The sequence below is a fragment of the Phocoena phocoena genome, chromosome 18 (assembly GCF_963924675.1).
Source record: "Phocoena phocoena chromosome 18, mPhoPho1.1, whole genome shotgun sequence".
NCBI lineage: Eukaryota > Metazoa > Chordata > Mammalia > Artiodactyla > Phocoenidae > Phocoena > Phocoena phocoena.
In genome coordinates, this window is record NC_089236.1 from 66744387 (window position 1) to 66768870 (window position 24484).

General features: G+C 43.1%; 1 protein-coding gene across 1 annotated transcript in view; it reads left to right on the top strand.

Annotated features, from left to right (window-relative positions):
- Positions 1-5087: 5087 nt before the first annotated feature.
- Positions 5088-24484, top strand: part of HS6ST3 (heparan sulfate 6-O-sulfotransferase 3) — a 654288-nt gene continuing 634891 nt past the window's right edge. The window contains exon 1 of the mRNA XM_065895898.1: positions 5088-5794. Within this exon, the coding sequence (XP_065751970.1) occupies positions 5088-5794 (707 nt within the window). The remainder of the gene's footprint in view (positions 5795-24484) is intronic.

Sequence of the window (24484 nt, forward strand, 5' to 3'; positions counted from 1 at the left end):
GTGCCTCCCCATTTCTTTCACAGTAAATGTCGTACAGTAGCCCACAGGCCCAACTATTTAACCCTGCTTACATTTAAACCCTTGAGGGTGAAAATTATAGTCTCTAGTGTTCACTAAATTATCCCAAGTACCTAGAAGTACCTGGTAACATAGTAGGGGCTCAATAAATATCCTTAAAGTCCTTGAAGTAAATGGATGAATCTTCTTTCCTTTTTCATCATTTATTTTTCCACCGTTGGAATGTAAGCTACACTTATTGGTCTTGTTTAATGCAGTATCCAAAGCACTCAGAAGAGCACCTGGTATATATTAAGCGCTTAACAAGTTCTTGTTAAAGAAATAAGTGAATATCTACTATGAAAAGACTATTGTATCTGCTTACACAATACTGACTTAATGAATACATTGTGCATACAGGTAGCATAGCTTCCATCCATCACTTTTAGGCGGCCATCAGTGGTGGATGAAGAGTATCATACAATAAAGCAAGGAATGAACTGTTCATATAAATAGAACTTTATGGGAAGCAGTATGTAGGATTATGGTTGCCCCAAAGTTACAATCATGCAGTGAACTGGAATACATTCAGTAAATATCGCCATTCTTTCTGCAGTTTGCCCTGTCTATACAGACTCTTCTGCTTTACTTCCTCTGGAAAAAGAAAGCTACTGCTTTGCTGGTTATTAGCAAAACTGCTTAGCCTGGGGGTCTTTTTTTTTGTTTGTCTACAAAAATGAAAACAAAAAGTCATTTCAGTGTATAAGAGCACTTTGTATCCTTGAAGGAGAGGTTTACGCTGCCAATGACTTACACAATCTAGTTTGTTTTTCATCTGTACTGAAGGGCATTCATATCCATATACTCCTGTGTGCAAATGTAGGGGATCCGAAACTATTCTCTGTGATTGTTTGGATTGTTAATCTCTCCAGGGTTTCCTCAGCATTCTCAAAGGCAGTTTCTGGCACCAAAGGGAAAGTGGAGAAGTTGAGATGCAATTTCATCTCCCAACTGAACTTGATTAAATGGGGACTGTTCTAATCAAAAGTTTGAATCCTAGGGGAGTGCAATGTTGTTAATGTGTTTGAGAATATTTGAGAAGAACAGGGAGGAAGAGTACTGAAGTTAAGGCAGAGAAGGAATCAGGCAAGAACGTAATTGTGGTACAGCTTATTAAGGCATAAAATTAGGTGAAGAAATTGCTTCGCAGATAGCGTCAACCTCATCGCAAGACTGGCAAAGGAAGTGGAAGAAAGCTCTTTGAAAACATTATTTTTATTATTTTAATAATTTGTGTCGGAATCATAGTAGCTGCAACCTATTAGCCAGAAACAATTGCCCGCTGGTGTCATTGTGGAGTAACTGTAGTGAGCTGAATGCAAACATGTTTTTCTTTTTACCTGGAGAGCATTCAATTTTAGAAACGTTCTATTCATTTTCAACTGAACGTGAGGTCTGCCCTTGTAGATAAGGAAGCATGTTTATCGCGTGTGATTTAAGAGCTATGATTAGGTTCACGCCAAGTTCCACAACTATAATAGGAAGAGCACACCTGAGGCAGACCGTTAACACAACCAAAGTTACCTATCATTAAAAAAAAGAATATTTGGGTATATCCCTGAATTATCTACGTAATTGCTTGATTCTATGAATTGCTTTCCTTGTGCTTACCTCAAGGAAATTATGGCATTCCATTAGTTATTTTACTGAAAGCAGAAACAGATCTTCTGGGGTAATGTTCTTTGAAAAAAGTTAAAAGTGCACTTATTTATGGAAACATACATTTTGTTAGCAACATAGCTGTTTTATTTGTTTGCTATAATATCTTCTCCTGAAATTCTCCTAAATAATTTAACAATGATATTATAATCATGTTAAGGTTGTCATTGTCTTTCCCCTGTTTATCTGGAAAGTCACAGACTAGGTTCCAAAATGATGCAGGATGTAGCGATTTCTCAGCTTTGCCTGTAAAGCCAGAGGGAGAGGGAAAACAATTTAATTGTTCTATTGCAATTCTGTGTCTCTTCCTGCCTCTTGACTCAAAGGATCTCAAGAGAGGAGAGCGGAAATTATGGGCTCTGTGTTGATGTTCATTGGATTTCTTAAATGGCGATTTGAATGTATTTCAAGGATGTAAGTGGTTTCTAATTGTCTCTGCTTTCACCTAGTTTTCCTTGGTTAAGTTTCCTCATCTTTAAAATGGGATATTATTCAGCTGGCCTTCTGTATCCCAGGTTCTGCATCCACAGATTCAACCAAGGACAGAAAGCATTTGAAAAAAAATTCCGGAAAGTTCCAAAAAGCAAAACTTGAATTTTCTGTGTGCCAGCAACTATTTACCTAGCATTTACATTGTATTAGGTTTTATAAGTAACCTAGAGCGATTTAAAGGTATATGGGAAGATGTGCATAGGTTATATGCAACTACTACATCATTTTATATAAAGGACTTGAGCATCCCAGGATTTGGGAGAGGGATCTTAAAACCAGCCCCTTTCCCCCCAGCCATAAAAAAGGGAGGACTGTACTTCTCTTATCTCCTTAGAGTGTTGTTCTGAGGAGCAAATGAGATAATGGCTAGGAAAGTGCTTTCCACTACACAAATTGCCGCTAGTACTCAGGTTATACATTTGGGTAGCTAATGAGGTTGTATTTATCCATCGGATATCAAGTGATTTTATAGAAAACAAGAAACTTCTCAAATAAAGTAATACAAAAAGGTATAATAGATTTTTACTTTGCTAAAGCAAAGGCATATTTAAAAAAATAAGTAACACCATTAACTAGATGCATTCAGGAAATAATGGTTGGATTTTATTGGATTTTGTTCTATCACAGTTTCCTGCTTTGGAGAGTGATGTGATGCCATTAATAGGATTTTAAACTTTAAGTGAGAAAAAGAGAAATAGAATCAAGTAAGCTTTAAGGAAACTGATTTATCTTACCTAACACCTTTCTTACTAATATAGTCTCATACAGTTTCAGGAAGGACACGGTGGTTGTTTATAGAGTTGAAAAGAGGAAAGGAAGCAGAGGAGGGACGTTTTCTTAGAAGAATCCAACCTGCCTAGAACAATAAAAATAACTTCCTTTGGGCAAGCGTTAGCATCCTTGAAAGAAATCTGGATCTTAACTAATGGCTGTGAAGGGGACAGTCTGACAAATGAAATAAATCAGCACAGTGATTTATTTTATTTATTTGTTTGTTTGTTTATTACAGAGACAAATACCGCACAGATCCATAAAGAGGCCAGGTGGGAAGGCTGGATGCTACGAAGACTGGGATGTTGGGTGTGGGAAACTAGGACTGGCAGGGTACCCAGGAGGGACATGTTGACCTGAGTCAGGGAATCAAACTGCATTGTGTCCACCTTCAATACGCTGCCACTCTCAACCTGGGTCAAGCAAGTCCAGGAATTGTGGAGGGGTAGTTACTCCTATTTTTTACTCCATTCATTATCTGAAGAAGAGAAACTGTTGTTAAAGATTTGTTTCTCAGAAAAATGCAAAATTTAGATGTTTGAAAAATAAAGTTAAAATCTGCACATAATCAAGAGCTTTTTAGCTTGTGAAATACAGGTAAGTAGAGGTCTTATTGTCCGCAATGGGGCGGGGAGAGGGGGTGAATCTCGCACATCTAGGAGCTCAGCGTGTGTTACTAGGATGAATTTTACGAGGTGACCCATAAACTCCTCTTATGATCTAAGTGCTGCATGGTTGTGGGCTGGACTTATTTGGTACTGGAAGAAACGAAGTGTGCATCGAATACAGAGCCTGATAGACAGTAGGCGCCTCATGGGTAATTGATGAATGGATGCTGGGTGAATAAAGTTGTAGAGTTGAACACACCGAGTCTGTACGTGCGGAAGGACCAGAATAAAACTTGAGCACCAGTTACAACGTCTTGTGTCGAGATTAAAAGCAGTGTAGGGCCAACATCCCCTGCCGGTGAGGGACCAGCCAACTCCTGCCAAGTCTTGCCTAGGTGAGTCTGCCCAGCAGTGGGCAGGTGTTATCCTTGCAGACAGACTGGCCAGATTTCTGTCCACTCTCAGATTGAGAAAGCTGAGGATTTGGAGGTCTCGGATCAGCGCCAGCGACGATCTCCTCGGATCCTGTCCTCGCCCCGCCTTTGCCTTTCTCCCGAATCTCTCCTGGCTCAAGGCTGAAGAGATTCCCACCCCCAGTTGCCGGCTCCGAGCCCCGCGGAGCCGCGGACTCCTCCCCTGGAAACTCTTCGGGGGCTGGGGAAGGCTTTGGCGCATGCTCCGTACCTAGGGCAGGTTTTCGCTCCGGGTAGCAGGGCTCCTGTCACACCGGCTGGCGGGTTGTGGCGGCGCCAGCCAGTGTGTGCGAGTGTGTCTGCGTGCCCGCGCCTGGGCGGACCGACCCGGAGCAGCAGTGCGCCTCGCCCGGGGAGGCGGCTTCGCACCGGCGCCTAGTCCGCAGCCGCTGCGGGGCGGGGCGGGGCGGGGCGGGACGGGGGCGGGGAGCTCCTCTGTTAACTTGCGGCAGACGCCGTCCGTCCTCGCGGCTCCGGCGCCTCGCTACCTGAGGGCAGAGGCGCCGGGCGCGCGTGCGGGGCGCAGGGCCCGCGGGCGGCCGGGCCGCGCCTTTGCCCTTGGCCGGAGCCCTGGAGAGCCTCATGCAGCCCCCGAGCTCGCGGCCGCAGCTGCCCGGCTGCCCGGCTGCCCCGGGGCAGGTCCAGGACCCGACCCGCGCTCCCCAGCGACTGAGCGCTGGCGGCGGGGTGCCCCGCGCCGCCTGAGAGCGCGCGCCGCGCCCGGGCGGGAGCAGGGAGCCGGCGGAGCCGGCGGAGCCGGGCGCCCCCGGGAGCGCAGGGCGCCCCGCGCCGCAGCCGCCACCGCGCGAGCCGGCGCCCGCCTCCCCGCTAGACTCGCAGGCCCGGCTCTGTCAGCCCCGGAGCGCCGGTGTGCCGCGGGGCCGCCAGCCAGCCGCACGCCTCAGCGTCAGGGGCATGGAGGAGCGGCGGGCTCGGAGCCGCGCCCCGGAGCCCCCGAAACTTCCGAGCGGGAGCCCGACAGCGTCGCTGCCGCCGCCGCTTAGCCTGCCGGCCTGAGAGCGGGACCATGGATGAAAGGTTCAACAAGTGGCTGCTGACGCCGGTGCTCACTCTTCTCTTCGTGGTCATCATGTACCAGTACGTGTCCCCCTCCTGCACCAGCTCCTGCGCCAACTTCGGGGAGCAGCCCCGCGCCGGGGAGGCCGGCCAGCCTGCCGCCCCGGGTCCCGCCCGCCCGGCACAGGCGCCGCTCGAGGACTGGGAGCGACGGCCCCAGCTGCCCCCGCCACCCCGGGGGCCGCCCGAGGGGCCTCGGGGGGCCGCGGCGCCGGAGGACGAGGACGAGGAGCTGGGGGACCCGGAGGAGGACGAGGCAGAGGAGGAGGAAGAAGAGCCGGACCCCGAGGCCCCGGAGAACGGGTCGCTGCCCCGGTTCGTGACGCGCTTCAACTTCACGCTGAAGGACCTGACCCGCTTCGTGGATTTCAACATCAAGGGGCGCGATGTGATCGTGTTCCTGCACATCCAGAAGACCGGGGGCACCACGTTCGGGCGGCACCTGGTGAAGAACATCCGGCTGGAGCAGCCGTGCAGCTGCAAAGCCGGCCAGAAGAAGTGCACCTGCCACCGGCCCGGCAAGAAGGAGACGTGGCTCTTCTCCCGCTTCTCCACCGGCTGGAGCTGCGGGCTGCACGCCGACTGGACGGAGCTCACCAACTGTGTGCCGGCCATCATGGAGAAGAAAGACTGTCCCCGCAACCACAGCCATACCAGGTACTGTCCCCTGCCGCGTCTCGCTTCCTGCCAACTGCCACCCCCCTCCTAGCTCCCCCAAGTCCCGACCCCGGCGGCCCCGCGCTCACTGGGCGGCGTGCTGCTGGTTCCCCAGCATCTTCCAGCGGTTCGGCCAGAGGCTCTAGGAGAGCGATAAGGAACCTTTGGATGGTGTCCTGGCCTTGAACTCGCTCCCCGCTCCCCCCCCGTCGATTCCCGCCCCCCCCCCCCCCCAAAGGTGATGGGAACCATCGTCGTGTGTGTGTCCTTCCTTTTGCGTAGCACGGTGTGGCCTCCCTCCCAGCCGATGCTCGGAGAACCGCGCAATGGCTAGGAGGCCTGGGTTAGACTAGCGAGGTCGAATCCTGTGCCTAAGTGCTGTGAGTGGAAACTCAAACCCGGTAAAAGGCAGGGGGAGCTGGAGGTAGAGAGGCAGGGCAGGAGTTTTCCAGGCATGGGGAAGCCAGAGACGAGTCTGGTGGCTCTTGGGTGGCTGCTCTCCAGCTCAGGAAACAGTCCTCTTGATGCCACTTTGAAGACACACGTTCAAATTCCTGCTCTACCTCTATAACCCTAATTCTGGAGATGGGCTTCGTTGCTGAGCAATGCCAGGGTTTGGACTCATGCTGTTCTCAGCAAGATTTCCACTCTCCCCCAGGCCGATCCATCAACACATTCTGAAAGTATGTGTTAAATGCCTACTGTGTGCCTGGAAGTGTGGTAAATGCTAGGTGGATTCAAAGATTTAATAAGTAAAATCCCTTCCTCTCAGGATAGACTAGCTTCCTCTCCCCCCCCATCCACACCCGCTTTTAAATAGTAATGCTGCTGAGAATTAGGAAAGTTTGAAATCTTAATAGCCAATGAAACTGCATACCTTATTAACATCCTCTGAGAGACGCATGGGCTTAAGAATTTTGGTTGAATGTTCTTTCTGTCCATTGCAATTTGAAGATTAATCTGACATGCTTGCTCAAAGGACTAAAATATTAAAAGCTTGGAATACTAGTTTATTGAGGTTTTTGTCTCAAAGGTTTCAAACAATTTGGTGCAAGGAAATAGGACTTTAAAAACTCAGGCTCAGTCTGTTGATATCAGATAGCTTTTGCACCTGACATTATGGAAAAGCTTCATTTACTGGAAGCTACCCAGATTCTGGAATTCACCACCACTGAAGCATCTAATTCTACTTCATTTCTCCAAGAATGAGCAAAATTTCATTATGGGATTTTTTTTACTCTGGCAGCTTTTCAAATACTTTCTCTCCTCCTTTCCCTGTTTAATGGAAATTTATGAGAATAAGAAACAGGTTGGACTTGGAATGAAAGCATTAGGCTCCTTCCTTAGGTTTTAAGGACTTTTTACTTTTAAAGATTTCTAATTGTGTAGTGTTTTAGATCCTGCCCTTCTATTTTAGTTTAAGACAATTTTTCAATTGATAATTACTTACAAACTTTCTACCAAAAGACATTATTATTTCATGAGAGAGAGTCTCTGCTACATTTCACCCCAAATTGTACTTTTTGTATTTACACCTTTATGTATTAATTCCTGAATGACCCCAAAAGAGTTGACTAGTCTGATTCCCAGCTTCCATTTCACTTAAACTAGAGACTGATTATCACATAGAAACATCTAGTGATTCTTCAGTAGGGATTGGCATTATTTTCTATCAATGTATATACAACTGTTAGTGAATAGATGAAGATTTTAGAGGAATTAGAGATTATGGAATCTAAAAATAATTGGATTTTTGCTTAGTGATGAAATGCTGCTGCTGCTACAGACCCTGCCCAGATTACAGCAGTGAGGTCTTACTTCTATAGGAAATACTCAGTATCTCTCTGCTGTGTGATGTAGGAAAATGCCACCTTGGCTATTTGAACATATGGTTTCTATTGGACAGTCAGGTGCTTTTCTTTGTTTAGTGATGGACTCATTTCTCTCAGAATCAGAAGTTATCAGATTATCACCTGCACTGGTTTGCTTTTTAGAAAATTTTTTTTTTTTTTTTTTTCTGTTGGGGGTAGGAGTTTATTAATTAATTAATTAATTTTTGCTGTGTCGGGTCTTCGTTTCTGTGCGAGGGCTTTCTCTAGTTGTGGCAAGCGGGGGCCACTCTTCATCGCGGTGCGCGGACCTCTCACTATCGCGGCCTCTCTTGTTGCGGAGCACAGGCTCCAGACGCACAGGCTCAGTAGTTGTGGCTCACGGGCCCAGCCGCTCCGTGGCACGTGGGATCTTCCGGGACCGGGGCACGAACCTGTGTCCTCTGCATTGGCAGGCGGACTCTCAACCACTGCGCCACCAGGGAAGCCCCTGTGGTAGTATTTTTTTGGGGACAATTTTTTTTATAATCCTTCCTCCGCTTGGTCCTCACCCTTTCTTTCTTTCCTGGTATTCTCAATTACTTTTCTTCTCTGGATACTTTAGGAAGGAATGAATAGCTGTGGTTTACGCAAAGTGCCCTGCATCAAAAGCGACAGGGAAGAGGTTGAAGAGATGTTCAGCTGTACCTTCCTCACAGAGAAGATTGAATTAGTTGTCTGTCATGAGAATGTCTGTGTACGGCATTCTACAGTCAACTAGATTAGCTTGGATAATGGAGGATCCATTTCCACGATGCAAAATGACAGATGATCTATTGCTATGTAATGGGAACAAGATTCTACTTCAAATAGGGCTGACTCTGAGCAAAATCAAGAAGTAGATCATGTTGACTTTGGTGCCCTAGTCTCTTTGCTTTTGGTTCCCCCAGTGTCCCCTCCTTCCCCACTTCTCACAGGGATCAGTGTCCTTGTGGGTCATGTTATATGTAAAAGCAAGGATTATCAAGTCAGATGGACGTGGCTCTTGTGCTTACTAGCTGTGTAAGTTAGTAAGTTGCCCTTTCTGAGCCTCAGATTCTTCATCTTTAAATATGGATAATATTGGTACTTTCCTCTTAGAGGTGTTATGAGAATTAAATGAGCAAATGCATGTAAAATACTTGGTATAGTATCTGTGCATAGTATAATATGCTGGTACACAGCGCTCAATACTTACGATGCAGGTGTATAGTAATACTTAAATATTAGTTGCTAATTGTAATAGCAGTATTTCCCCTAATCAAGGCCTTCTTCCACGAAAGGATGTGAGATCAATTCCTTAGAGCAGGCTCAGTGTAAATGGGTCACCTTAATTCGTAGAGATGCCATTTTATGATTATTTGTATGGAGACAGAATTCTAAGTTCAAAACATTAAGCGATAAATGGAAAATTATGGATGGTCGTTTGGGCATCAGTCATTGCAGAGGACAGGATGGGAAACAGGGGTGGGAGGACACGGTATAACTGGGTCCACATTCTGTTGGTGACAAGAAAAACTGGTTGGAATGGTGAGAGAGGAGTTGGGAACATCTAGGACCAAAGGCAGAAGCAGGGAGCCAACTCTGGAAGGAGGTTTGTGGTAGAGCGGAAGGAACTGTCATAGGGGTTATAAGGGGCCAGGAAGGGGCAAGGCTCTGGGGCTGGTAGTTTGGATCCAGTACAGAGGGCATTTCTGACCACAGAAACTGGTTAGAGTAAGATAGGAAGCTAAGAGGAAGACGGCTTATCTGAATGACCTCTTTTATCATATTAGTGATGATTTCTTCCCATTCCTTTTCTTTCTTTTCTCTATTATTTATTTGGTAGGATATTCTTTCTCCTTATCTTTATCCTTCCTTCATTATTGCAGTATGTTTCCCCTTTTTGTCTGCATACCCAGGTCTTTGGAAGACTCTTCTTTACCATTGTTGAGTGTGGGTAAAATCGTAGCATTTTATGGCTAAAAAAGACTGAAGAGATAATCTGGTTCCATAATTTATATGGCAAATGGGTTATCTAATACTAAGGAGGTGTAATATGTCTAAAGTTTCCCCAGGGGACTCGTGTCTTCATTTTGATAATTTATATTCCATGTTTTGCCTACTGTTTCTTCTGTTCACTATGACAACTATAGTGGAGAGTGTGTTAAGCACCTACTGTGTGCACCTACTGTGTGATAGGTCTAGGAATACAGTTTTGAACAAATAGTGTCAGCCCTGTGAGCTTGGGCCGTTAGGCAAGATGGACCTTGCTCTTCTTCAATAAGTGGGTATCGCTCTCATTCTTAAAATGATGGAAAGAGATTCCATGCATACCTTTTGTAGGGTAGGATGGCAACCGTTTGCTTTTATGACCGCATTCTGTTGGTCCTGTTAGAGTGCTTGGAACCTTATGACCATTGTATTAGATAGGACCCTCTGTGTTGCAGACGATACAGACCTGACTCAGGCTCATTTCAGGCAGAGGGGAATTCTTGACTTAATAACCAGAACACAGGAAAGATAGGGGTAGAGTTGGTTTTAAGAATGGTTGAAACTGGAGATTTGGGGACTTTCTCCCCACACGCCTTTTCATATTGAACTCATTGTATCAAATTGGCTTATTCCATGAAATGAGTAAATGGCTATCAAATCTAATAGCTCCACCAGCTAAGAGGAAAGCAGGCCTTCTCTGAGTTCCAATTTAAAACCTTGGGGAATGACTCAGATTAGCCCAGCTTGGAACTTGCGACTATTCTTTCAGCCAATCAGTGTGTCCAGGGAAGTGAGGGTCTCTGACCCACTTTGTATCACAGAACCATCCCATCAGTTGTGTGTGTGTGTGTGTGTGTGTGTGTGTGTATCACAAGAAGGAGAGCTAGCATACAGCTTCTGGAAGACCACTGGGTTCTGCATAGTCCTTGTAATTGTGTCGATTATAGTTGTAAATAAGCCTTCAGATCTCTTTTAAAAAACTTTTAAGAAAAATTTTGGTAGAAACGCTGACAAGCTACTACTTGTCAAGCTACTACTCCAGTTTATTCACAGCATCTGGAAACCATGTCGTAGGAGGAATAATTGAAGGAGCTGGTAATATTTAATAATGGAGATGGGAAAAATAGGAGAGACATAAAAATTGCTTTCAAATACTCAAAGAAGGAAGATGTGGAAGGTGCAGGAGATTTGTTCTGTATTTCTCCAAAGGATAGAATTAGGATAAGTAGGATAGAAGTGATGGGATAAGGATTTCAACTCAGAGTAAGAAAGAATTTCTTAAAATTTATAACTGTCTACAATGAGAATGAACTCTTTTGTGAAGTGGCGTGCTCCCCAGCAGTAAACATTTTTGATGTAGCTAATTAACCACTGATGTTGTAGAAGGAATTTCTTCCTGGGGAAGGGCTTAGCCTGTGTGGCCTTTTATTTTAAGGTTCTGTGTTCTAATCTAAGCTGAGTTCACAGTATCTTTCTTCTCCTCTTTCTTGCCCTGTACAGAGAAAACAAAACAACCTCCACCACACACACACGAAAGGATTATAAAAATGAACTAGTTAATTCTCAGAGATTTGTCAGCGTTTCTACCAAGGAAACTTTTAGTATAGCACAGTCTGATGGTGTAGACTATTTTACACATTCAAGGCCAAAAGCAATAAATAGGTCCTGTATACTAAAACGTCTCCTTCTTCATAATAAGTATAAAAAGGTAAGGTGAGAAAATATAACACAACTTGCCACAAAAAAGCCATAACCACTTTGGAACACCATCTGGTTATTGCTTTTCCTTTAGACAGCAGGCTAAAGTATATAAGGAGGCTGCAGAGCTCTGTTTCAAGGCTATCTAGAATATTATGGCCCATACTGCTTTCTAAGGGATAATCTTTTTGATGTCTCTTCTCATTAGAAATGTGGAACTGCAAAGAAGGTTAATTTTCACCATCAGGTTTGTGTGCAGTGTAAAGCCAAGGAGATAAGAGATTACTCTGTCTATACGCCAAATCCACTTACATGTTCAGTACAGGGTCTCTTAAAGTATTGCTTCTGGTTCAAACCACTGATATTTGCTATAAATCAGAAGGAGGTTGAACTAAACCCATTCAGTTTTTTTTTTTTTTTTTTTTGAGTTGTGAAGATAAAACTGGAAGTGGTAGATGGTAAGAGATGATTTATTTTTCTGCATTTTTCTTGCTGGTTACCTTGGGATTTTTGAAAGGGTCGACTTCAGAGAAATAGAAATGTTCATGTAATAATTGGAAGGCAGGTGAATTTAGCCACTAGCGATATGGATTTGCTTAATCTTAGACTCTTATTATTCCCCAAAGCTAATTATTATCGTCTCATTTTGACTGAGGACAATGAGAAGCTTATGCCATTTGAAAGTTATTTATGCTTGATAATGAATTAAACAGGTTTAATTGAGACTGGCAAATCCTAATGTGATTTTAAGAGTCATGAACTAAATTATTAGGCCAAGAAATAGGTTTAGTATGAAAACAAGTAAATGCGGAACCCAAATTAATATCTTGTAGTAATCAATTATCTTGTTTTTGAGTTTGTTAAATTATGGATATCACAGATAAGTCTCTGATGATTTTAATTGGCTAATATAACTTTGTTTTAATTATAGCTAAGCATTTGACTATGTGTTGGGAATTATCCTAAATACTTGTTGAACCGAGACAAGTGTTATTTGTTTATATCTTCCTCTAGCAAATACAGCTAGTCAGTAAACATATGCAAAGTTCCCAGTACAGAGACTGACCTCCAGATGTTCAATCAGTGTCGGCTAAAAATAAGCTCTATGTTCTAGATTACCTTTAAAAAATATCGTCATAACTCGACAAGACTTTGGTTCTTTGAAAGATGGGATTATCAAACGTTTGGTGTCATCCCTCTCTTCTTTTGTCGTGCAATTTCAAATTGTTAATAATTGCCTTTCATAATTAACAAGATGTCAGCTCCCCTTGTTCACTAGAAGAAGAGTCAAAGTAAGCCTCAAGCCCAAGGTTTATTAGAACGTTCTAGAAGCTTTCTCCTCTTAGTATGCCACACATCAGACATTCATTTGGGTACAGACAGATGTTCTTGCCTCTTGGGAAGGTTAATCTCATCATTCATTCTCACTTCAGGGAAAAAGCAGCCTAAACCAAGAGCGTGAGAACTCTGACGTAGGATGGGAGGATGAGAAAAGTACCAGTAACGTAGACTCTGGATTATTACTGGTCAAAGCCCGATGGTCGAGGCGGTTGTGGTTAAGGATTGTGATATTGGAGAGTAGTGGAAGGAGACCCCGAGTTAGGAAAAAAGTCCTCAACAGAAATTGGAGACAATGACAAATATATCAGCCCCTGAATATTCCTGAAAATCGTGCTGATGCCCAGTTTGTGAATGTGATTAGGGTCATGTTTACAACGTGGGCTGTGAAGTCAAGGTAGCTCGATTTTAATCCAGTTCAACCACTTGCTGTCACGTAACCCTGAATAAGTCAGTTACCTGCTCTGTACTTCAGTTTCCTTCTCTGGAAAATGGGAGGAATAATAGTACTATCTCATGGTGAGTGCTAAGAATGCATGTGGCACTCTTCAAACAGAGCCTGACACAGACAACGTCACTTTTAATTCTCTCATGGGAGTCATCCTGCACATCTGCATTGTTTTGTGTGAAAATAAAAGGATGTGTAAAGCTGTACTTCCCTCTTTGAATCTGGAACTTTTCATCCTGAACAATGCAAAAATGAACTTGCAAAGTGTGATGCAAAAGAAAAGCCATAAATGATGAAAGTAAATGTTAATACTCGGGATACCATGGGCACTCAGTGGGCACTTAGTTAATGCTGTGAATAGAAACTTGCGTTCTTCCTTTTCTTCAGCATGTCATTTTATTTTTTATGGGATATTAATGAAACAGCAACAAAAATGTTTAAACACATACAATTAAATTCATAAATGAAGCAGTCCTGCAGTGAAATTGGATTAGTCGCCTGTGGGCACATAAATATTTGTAGTTCATTGCTATTATTAATATAGTACCATGCTTTTTTGGTAAGTACTGGGTCATTTATTGTCAGAAGCTTGCATTTAACACCGTATGTTCACAGTTGCCCCTGCATTCTAGTTTTTTTATAAGCATGAGAGGGTAGAAAAGCTAAACACCTTGATGTCCTCCATATTTATTTATTATATTTTACAGAGTATTTCTTTCAAAGAATTCAAGGTTATGGATGTATGACTGTAAACCTGGATGATAGCTTCTGTATTTTGTGGACTCTAATTAGGAACTTGTAGAATTGTGTAGATTTTCTTTAAAAAATGAAAACATAGATCCAGAAGGAAAAGTAAACATGACTTTAAACATAGGTATGTGGTAACTTGGCCTGTGTGTGGAAATCTGCAGGTGGGATCCATATAACACAGTAAAGAAAAAGGTGACATGTCAAGGAAGAGAGAACAGACAGTGATAATGCAGAGAGTAAATTAGAAGGATGCTACGGAGGAGGGAGAGGAGGACAAAAGTAGTCAAGGTGAAGAATGAAATCCTTAAAGAACTGAATCAGAAGGATGGTGATATTGAGAGTTGAGGTCAGAAATGCATCTCGTATGCAATGGTTTGTCTCATTAGTACATTTATGGGAAGTAATCACCTATCTAAGAGGCTGTCTGATTCGCAGTGCTGGTGTATTTGAATGTGGCTGATGTTCTTTTATTTACTTACACATTATTCTTCTGTATCAGGTTGCTGTTTCAAACATTAGTAGCTGTGTTGTAGGTCCTGGCAGCAAACAGAGGTACCAACCACCTCTGGTGTTGCCAGTGGACTAGTTACAGAGGTATGGACCGAGTAAGGGCACCGACATTGAACATGAGGTTCCTTACAACTAGTAACAAGGGAAGCAGTTAACCACCCTGGGCATGAAGTGGTGGAGCCAGGCAGGCAGTGTCAGCCTCCCATGTCTGCAGGCACCTGACAGGAGCTACAGTCTTGGAGGTAGGAAGGGCGTCCCCATAGGAGCTGTTTGTAGAAGACAGCCACTGCCAGCAGTAAGGAGCTGAGGGGGCTGGGGGGGAAGGAAATATCTTGACTCCTTTCTCCTCCCACCTGTCCGTCTCCTCCCATTGTCTTCCAGTGGCTGGATTTACCACGAAGCTAAAGGACAAGCGAGCTTCTCATTCCACGTGGCTCACCAAGGCAGAGAAACGTGGAGAATGGATTTGGGGTTGCAGGGGTAGAAGGGAGGATAATGGAGAAGAACTTGCACAGTGACTTAAAATAGTTTGAAGTTTCCTCTAATTCATTTTATGAATGCCCATTTCAATTCTACATATGAGACTAAGAACAAATACCCTTTCTTTTAGTACCTGTACCACACATTTTCTGTATGGACCATTAGTCTCCACCCAAAGAATGGTGGATGCAGCAAAGGACACTCAGCAGTGGAGCCGTCACCATAACAAGGGACTTTTCACTGAGTGATAAAACTGATCTTAGATTTGGGTGTTTTGTCCCCGTAGTGCTCCAGAATTGACTGGTGATAGTTACACATTTGGACAGTTGGATCTGTATTATGATACAGAGTGGATAATATACATTTTATCAATCTATTTTATCTGTGTGAGGTACTTTATAAATTTGAAGTTATATAACAATATTAGTTAAGACATGACAAAATAATTTGCAAAACTGGCTCTAGTTTGCAAAAGCATATTCACGAGGCGAGATGCTTTCTGTTGCTTAGATTTTCTTCCAAGGACATTAAGCACATTAAAAATAATATTAGTGTGGCTTTAAGTCACTGAAGGTAACAGGTGAGGGAAGAAAAAAATTATATCACACTTGAAACTATTCTCATGTTTTTAGTTTTCATTTTAAAGGACTTTTGAAACACTATTTCCATCTTTACTTGGGGGGAGATAGGATGTGCTTAAAAGTATATATTCATGCAACTCTGTATAAAACATTATGAACCTGGAATCTCCTACTATTAGTTACTGAAAAATAGTTAAGTGAAGTTGGTATCTGAGAAAACTCCGATAGAAAAGATAAGAAAAGAACCATCGATTCACTGCTTTAATTTCTAGAGTCAAAACGCCGTGAACAAGATGCTATTCAACATATGAATGACAAAAGCAATTTTGAGTGCAATGTCTGTACCTAGAACATCCATTGGGATTGGTGCACACGTGTTCAGTTCGTTTCTCCCATCTGTAGGAGGGGATTTTGAGTTGCTGGGAACACCGTCATCCGTGAAGAACACAGCAACCTCCGTCCTCTTTCACAGCCCTTCTTACGCACAATACTTTTTTGTTGTTCTCTGGGAGAGCATTTTGTGACAAGGTTAAAGTCAGCAATAGTGTGTAAACAGGAGGGTCATCTTCAGGCCCTTACCTCCGTATGAGAGTTACTTGCTGTGAGAAAATGGCCTTAGGGAATTGTTTTCTGCTGGCTATGAAAGGTATTAGCAATAAGGAACCTGCACTCCATTCAACTGGATTTAAGTCCAGTTAACTTAAAGATTCTGGGAGAGGTTTCAGCGAACGTTTGCTTTCCCATGTGGCTTCAGCGAATTTGTCATTGTGCCTTTCATATAAGCCACGAAAGAGGTGGATTAATGGATTGTTCTATTTCTAATATTTCTATTTATAAACATTTCTATCAGTACTTCTCTTGATAAATAACTATTAAAAGTATTGTGTATAAAAACGTTGGGCAACACAAAGGAACTTAGCTATATTGGAAGGGTCAGATTGATTACCTGATGCATTTTTAGTCTAAAAATATTTGTCAACTATCCTGGTCCATTCTTTGTCTTTTAAATTCAGACTTAGGCCTGCAATACACCACGGTAGATAAATTTCTTTGCTTTGAAAGTTTTATTCTCCTAGTTCCTTACGTGTGCTGTAAAGAATAATTAATGTAATGAAAAAATCAATATCGTGTATAAATTATTTAGGCTTTACTATCATTGTAATTTTCTCTTCAACACTTATTGATCAGCAACAATTCATTTGTTAATTTCTTCCTAATAAGATATTCATTGTATTAGGCCTGTAGTAGTGCTGTCCCTGCACTTTCACAAATAAGTCATGAATTACTAATGATACATGGGACAAGTTAACCTGCTCGTGAGTGCTGTGAGATGGAAAACAGGCAAGGGCAGTCATTTGAGATGCTGTCCTGTAGAAACCTTGTGTAGCCAGACAACTGCTGATAACTAAATGAGCAGACTCTTGCAGGATATTAATTTGTACTTCAAAACTTAATGTGAACCTCTTTTTCCAGGTAAAAAATGGTCTTAGCACTGGCTGATTCTGTCTCAGCAGCATTTTCTAGATCCAGTAAAGCATAGAGGCAAAGAACCTAAGTTCTGAAACCCAGCTTTGGGTTTAAGTCCTGACTCTACCATGTATTACTATGTGACCTCGCACACATTGCGTGCATTCTCCAAGGTCTCAGTTCTCGATCTGTAAAATGGTGATAAAACATTCCTACCTGGTGTTAGTGTGGGTTTGCAACCTTGGGGACTCCCCTGGTGAAATGTGAAGGTAGCTCCGTACACAGAGGGCAGGGAGGGACGGAAGAAAGACGCAGATCAGTCCAAGTGGGTAGGTGGCAGGTGTAATAAACAAGGGAACTTACACATGAAGGTAGACCTCTGCACCCACTTGCTAGAATCTTAGGAGTTTATATAGAGGTTTTAACGAGGTTCAGGCATGTAGGCTCTCCAGGTGGTCTCAACAGCACCCTATTCTCTCAAGGCTACGTTCTTGAAACAGCTTCTAGTGTGAGAATGGTAGATGGAGCATTCATTCCAAGGACAGGGGAGTGGGGCAGGAGCCTCCGATTGCCCGAGCCCACTTTTGGGTCAACCAGCTGTTGCATCCTTTAGATGACCTCCTCCAAGAATTAGCGATGAAGATCATACGAATTAATGCACAGAAACAATTATGTGTGCATATGTTTCTTTTTCTTTTTTTGGCGGTACGCGGGCCTCTCACTGCTGTGGCCTCTCCCGTTGCGGAGCACAGGCTCCGGACACGCAGGCTCAGCGGCCATGGCTCACGGGCCCAGCCGCTCCGTGGCATGTGGGATCTTCCCGGACCGGGGCACGAACCCGTGTCCCCTGCAACGGCAGGCAGACTCTCAACCACTGCGCCACCAGGGAAGCCCCCATATGTTTCTTTTTTAATTCAATTTTAACTCCCTCCACAATTCTCTTGTTTGGGGGAATAAAATAGTGCTCTGAATGTGTTGGTTATTAAATGCCATTTTGACTGTTGTCCATTGGATTACTTTAGGGGAGTGGAAAACATCTGAGACCTTTTGGAAACCCGAAGGGATTCAAGTCCAAGAAATCAAACTGCCAAAATTCATGGCAAAGAGAACATTTGCATCAGTGAATTCGGACCAGGGAGGCAGATTGGTATCCTGTAAAGAGCTCTAAAGTCTTGATCAAGCAACCAGGTTTTGAATCTAGGCTTCCTCATTGATTTGTTTACTTGTTTATTGTGTGGCTTTCCTGCCAAAATTTAAGTTTCCTGAAGATGGTGACTGTTTTGTTTCCTTCTGCATCCTCAGTGCCTAGAATAGTACCTGGTACATAATAGCTGTCAAATAAATGAATAAATGAAAACAAGCATAAATAAATTCACAAATTTATTGGACAATTTGGATAAGAATATATGTCCTATCTCTTTTTTTAGAGTTGTTGTGGATTAAGAAAATGACTATGAAGGCACTTTGTAAAGTATAAAGTACTATACAAATTTAAATTTACATTGACAGTGAGAATTCTTTTGACATAGAATGGAAAAGGAAGGGAAGTTGGATTTTGAAAGTGCAATGCATAGATAATTCACCTTTTATAGACATCTTCAAAAATTGGGAATGACAAAGATGCAGTTGAAAAATATGCAGAATACACATTCAGCTGAACAACTTGTTAAAGGAATGAGCAGTTTCTTTTAGAACAGGACATAATATATCTTAAAAGACTTGTCAAAATGTATAAGTCTTTTCCTTAGACCATCAGGAGACCTCTTTCTCCAGGGATTTGGCACAGATCAAGGTACGAAAGTTTTCTTTCTTTTCCATTGCTTTACCCTTTTGGGAAAGTTATCCAGGAGTTAATATTTTAAATTTTGTATTCATACTTTTTCATTATTTTCATATGATGGCTATAAATTATGGCTATCAGTTAATAATATGTCATGACAGTGAGCTCAGAAGGTAAGTCTTCTTCATTTGAGCTGATTTAGGATGTGATAATCCACTGAGCTCTTCACTGCATAACTTGATTTTGCAGCTAATTATGAAAAAAGAATAGAAAATAAAATCTTCCTGCGTCTAGAGTTTGCATTATAATACACACCTGTTAGGAGAATATTTTTCCTTGGTAATGAGTTAGTTTTTATACATGAGGCAATGCCTGGCCACTTCCAGGAGGATATATACATTAGCGTGGGCAGAGACCTAGAAGCACCCATAGCTCCTGGGCTAGGGTGGAGTCTCGGAATAAGACTTTCCATTCAGTAAACCCATGGACAACCGCGAAAGGTGTGATGACTGTGGTCGGAGTCCTCAGAAGAACTGAGGATGGTATTTTCATTTATTGAACTCTTCTTAATCTTAACAGCAACCCTAGGAGACATAGAGACGTATCTCCATTTTAAAGGTGAAGAATCTGAATATATGTATTAGGATGCCATCAGCTGCACTTAGCAAAAACTCTTCAAATTGCCTGAATAAGACATTTAAGATCTCATAACAAGCCCAGAGGGAATTGGTTGATTCTGTCTTAGTAACATTTTCCAGATCCAGGTAAGCAAAGACATAAATCCTGAAGCCCAAGTATAGGTTAGATCCCAACTCTACCACGTGTTGCTACGAGACTTTGCACAAATTGCTCAATTCTTCAGGTTTTTCATTGTGTAAAACAGTAATAAAAACATTCCTGCCAGGTATCAGTGATGAGGATTGTATGAGTTAATGCACACAGACATTTAGGAGAACAGCTGAAGCATAGTAAGCACCTATTAAATGTTAGCTATTGTTATTTTACTGAGGACCCAGGTGGTTTTACATCTTTACTCTGCCACCCTGCACTTGCTGACTTGGGCCATAGGAGGCCTCCCTCATGGTGGCGAGAAGGCTACAGCTACACAGGCAGAATTTCCTTGCCAAATGAACAATGACTACAGTGGAAAGGGTCACATTCCCATCTGGAAACCAGTCACTGGCAATAGGAATGGACCCTCCAGGGTTTGTCCCTGAATATGGCGATAGGATTGCCCTCCCGAGTCCCATGTGGACCGCAGAACAAAATGGGGGCTCTCCAAGCAAGGGAAAGGAGGGATGGATGTTGGAGAGGCTACCAGTAGCATCTCCATCCTGTCCTAGAAAGTCACATGGGATTAAATATTAAAGCTAGACTTCCAACCCAGGTCTCACTTCCAAGTTCTAGCCTGTCGAGTATTCTAACCTATGTCTGCTAAAAGTGTTGCATTTCTATGATTGGTTCAAGAGCTAGGATTATTTATTGATTTTTTTTTCCTTCTTTTGTTGGTTCAGTCAACTTCAACATACATTTATTGAGTATCTACTATGTATCAGTCACACTACAGTTTTAGGGAAATCAGAGGGAGAAGAAATAGTAATTATTGCTGACACATTTGGATTGCTTACTCTGCTCTAGGCAGAGTGCTTTATGGACGTAAGTACCTGCATTAAGTAGGTACTACTGTCATCTCCGTTGTACAGATGAGAGGATGAAGTTCAGGGATATTGAGTGACTTGTCCGTGGTTGCAGAACTCATCACTGGTGGAGCAGTCAGGTATTTTAACCCAGGCGTATCTGATTTTAGGACCATCTCTCTTATCCCTAGGTTGTGCTGATACTGTGTGTATTTGACAGCTGTCTGGGTAGGTAGTAAGAGTATCAGCAGGAGGAACGCAGGACCGAGGTCGACCTAGGTGGGCTACTATTATAATAGCCTCGTTTTCTAGTTTTTGTATTTTGTGCTTTGACATCTGGGGCCTTGCTGATGTTTGAGGGATTGCTCCTCCCAGGGTTAGCTAATGTTTTGCGATAGTAAATGAGTATGACTGTGAGCATGTCTTCATATGCAAACCAACCAATCCAGAGCCCATACGTCCAACTATTTCCTTTCTCAAGCTCTTACACTCCAGACCACTATCCCCCTTGCCCTAATCACCCCAGGCCGGGTATCAGACAACTTGGGACAACCCCTATTCCCCAAAGCCCACAGAAATTATTCAAACTAGCCAGTCCCAAACCCATTTATACTTGTTCTTTCCTTTGGAATCCACAATAAGGCCTCTTGCCCACATTTCCCCCTTGCTTCCTCTGCCTCCTGAATGACCCTGCTGCTTCCCTGTGTGGCCCTGTGTGGCAGGCTGTGCCTCCTATTTCTAGGTATCTGTGAGTATAAACAACTTCTTCGTGACAGTCATTTCTGTGTCAGCTTGTCCTACCATACCTGATTCAACACATCCCAGATATCCTTAAAACAGTCACCAAGAATGGAACTCACACATAGGACCATGAATCTACTTAATCAGAAGCACACAAGTGATAAAAAGTGGATTCTGAATCAGTGTAGAAACCAGTTGTTGGAGTACAGGTGCAAGGTCAAGTTGAGACGAGGTCCAGGATTAAACTAATCAATGCCCACACATCCATGGTCAGGATCACGGATTGGTTATAGAGATGGGAGCAAGTCTTCAAGCCAAATGGTTCTGAGCTGTAGGTGGACATGGATGTAGGAAGAGGCAGGGAGAGAAGGGAAGGGTTGTAACACCAAGCAAAACCTGAGACAGCCAATCCCTTATAATTTAAACAATGTTGTAAAAACATTGCCTGGTTGACAAGAGAGATATGACGTATCTAATATTATTTTGAGGTCATTTTCTTTCTATAGCTAGGCAGCTTGATTGATCGGTTGATTCATGGTTATACATGGCCTAATACCAGGCACTGCAGAGGTTGCAGATTGAGCAGAAGACTTGGTCCTGGCTCTCAAGGAGTGAAATCATAGTGTGTGTAAGTCATAGATACAACGAACTGGAAACATTTACGTCACAACATTTAAGTCAATTCCTGGTATTATAATTAGAAGTAGACATAGAAATTCTGAAGAAGGTGTGCTAAAAGAAAGAGTGTGACTGTCTGCAGGAGTGAATAAGGCACCGGATAAAGAGTTTGAATTGGCTGAAGAGCTGAGTGATACTGGAATGGTTGAATGGCAGTTTATGCAGAGCCCTGAATATATGCTAGGCTGGGGAAATGATTCTGATTGAGTATCAAATTTAGAACAACTTTAAATTCATAAACAGTGATGGTTCTACAAATACGTCTGTAAATTCTGGTACTCTTCTCTTCGAGAGGTGAAGCCTAATTCCTGTCTTCACCCCCAGTATTGACTTCAGTAACTTGATCCTAAGGAATCAAATACAACTGAAAGGGTGAGATGCCACTTCTGAGGTTTGGTTGTAGAAGGACTGTGGCTTCCGTTTAGGTGTTCCTCTTTCTCTCTTTCGGATACCTTGTCCTGGGTGAAGCTGTGTTTTGTGCGGCCTTATGGGGAGGCCCACGTGGCAAAGAACTGAAACCTCCTGTGAGTGAGCTTGGCAGGGGGTCATTCAGCCCCCCTCTAGTCTTCAGAGACTGCAGCCTTGGCCAGCTGCTCGACTGCAACTTGGCGAGGGACCCTGAGCCCTGTTTGAATGCTCACAGGAATGATAAAGCAAAGAGGGGTGATGGTAGGAGAGGTGTTTTTAAGAAGATGAGAGATTATCTGATTACAGGACGCAGGATCTCATCTATCTTCTTCCCTTCTTAACAGAAATGAAGGCAGAGCATTTGAGTACCAGATACAGGAAGGTTGGTGAATTGATAGTTGAAGGATGAGGTTCTAATCTGATTGCATCTCTTTTCTCTGTGAGTCATGAAGGAAGGTCATTAGCTGAGAGTGGGGAGGAGAGGAAGGAATGTTGGAAATTTGAGGAGAACAGAGAACGTATGAATAATTATCTCGGAAGTTGGGGAAACAAATTTCCTAGGGGAAGTAAGCTGTCTGACAGCTTTTTTTTTTTTTTTTTTGCGGTACGCGGGCCTCTCACTGCTGTGGCCTCTCCTGTTGCGGAGCACAGGCTCCGGACGCGCAGGTCAGCGGCCATGGCTCACGGGCCCAGCCGCTCCGCGGCATGTGGGATCTTCCCGGACCGGGGCACGAACCCGTGTCCCCTGCATCGGCAGGCGGACTCTCAACCACTGCTCCACCAGGGAAGCCCCCACTAGAGGTTTTGATGAGATGCACTGGGAGAAGGGTGCATTAAGGGATGATTATTATGGTTTCCAAAAGATCACGCATTGCTTATACGTGGAAGGGGCCTTGTTCATAGATAGATTGGCTTGTGTTTTGTCTAAAGCTTGATTTCTTTCCCCATTTGGAGAACTACCAATATTTGTTCAGAATCTGTTATCCTCTTGGTCTCTTTTGGAGAAGGGATGGAGGTGGTACAGTAGTTACACTGGTGTTAATGACTTTGAGGCATCAGAAAGGTTTAGAGGGACCAAGGACGGGCCTAGGAATAAGATCCAAAAATGGCCCAAGAAAGTTTAAAAAGGAAGGTAGAAATGGCGGAGGGTACAGTACTCAGTATTTATTAATCCCTTCCCCTTGATGTTCAGTAATATGACAGGTTTGGGCATGTAGAAGTGGCTAAGGCCCTGCTGATAAAAAAAAAAAAAAAGGTATCTTTCTTTCCTGATGGAAGACAACAGTATGAACAACTAGGATACAATGTGAGTAGGTGGGAAGTGCTTAGGCCCTGTGCTGGGCACTGGAGATAAAGGATGACTGAGACATGGTCCCTTTTCTCAAGGACCTTACCGTGGACAGACTAAAAGGTGGGCAATTGTAATATAACGAGGGATGGGCTGTAAGGTAGGTGCAGTGCAAGCGCAGTAAAGGGATAAGGCACAGCCTGCACGGCAGGAACCGCTTCCCTGGAGGGAATGGAGTAACTATAAAGAGTCATCAGAACTCAGAATAAAGAGTGGATGATTTTGCCTAAAGGGGACGGTAAAGACTTCACAAGTTATGATTCAGGAACTGCACACGGCTTACTTTACCTTGTCAAGGAACTTCTCCAAAATCATTTTCTCACCATTCTTCACCCATTTGTGTCCAGATGTGTCTTGATGACACGCTGTTTGCTGTACGTCGACCAGTTACATAAGTGATTTATTACCCAAAATGTTAGAAGTACCAAAGTTTATGAAAAATGATTATATTTTTCTTTTAAATTACAGAGGACCTAAGGTGACCCGTGGGATTACTCTGGTATTCTGTAATACTTTCTTGAGCAGGATGCAAAGGGGTAGATTTATAGTGCGTCCTGAAGGAAAAAGGTTGATTCCTCCGTTTTTAGCATATATAATTAGGAACACATGAACAGTACTGTTCAGTTGGCATATAGCTTAATTACTCTTGAATGTGAATAACCTTCCTAGGCCAACTGCCTACCTCCAAAGACAATTTAAGGTGGATTACAGAATTGAAATAGGACAATTAAAAATATGAGTAAAACCAAAACAATTTAGAAGGAGCAGAAAAATGTGTGTGTCAGGTATGCAAGTTTAGTTCACTTGGGCAGTTAAACATGAACTTAAGCTTTTAATATCTTGCCTGCTAAGACAAAACCCAAAATACTTAGACAGCTTTTGTCATTGGGTTAAGTTTGTCTCAGGGATAAAAACCTTTCTTTCGGACCTCTGGAAGGAACTTATTGCTTAAAGGGACATGTGATGACACCAAGAACAATGTTTTCACAAGAGTTTTGCAGAAGA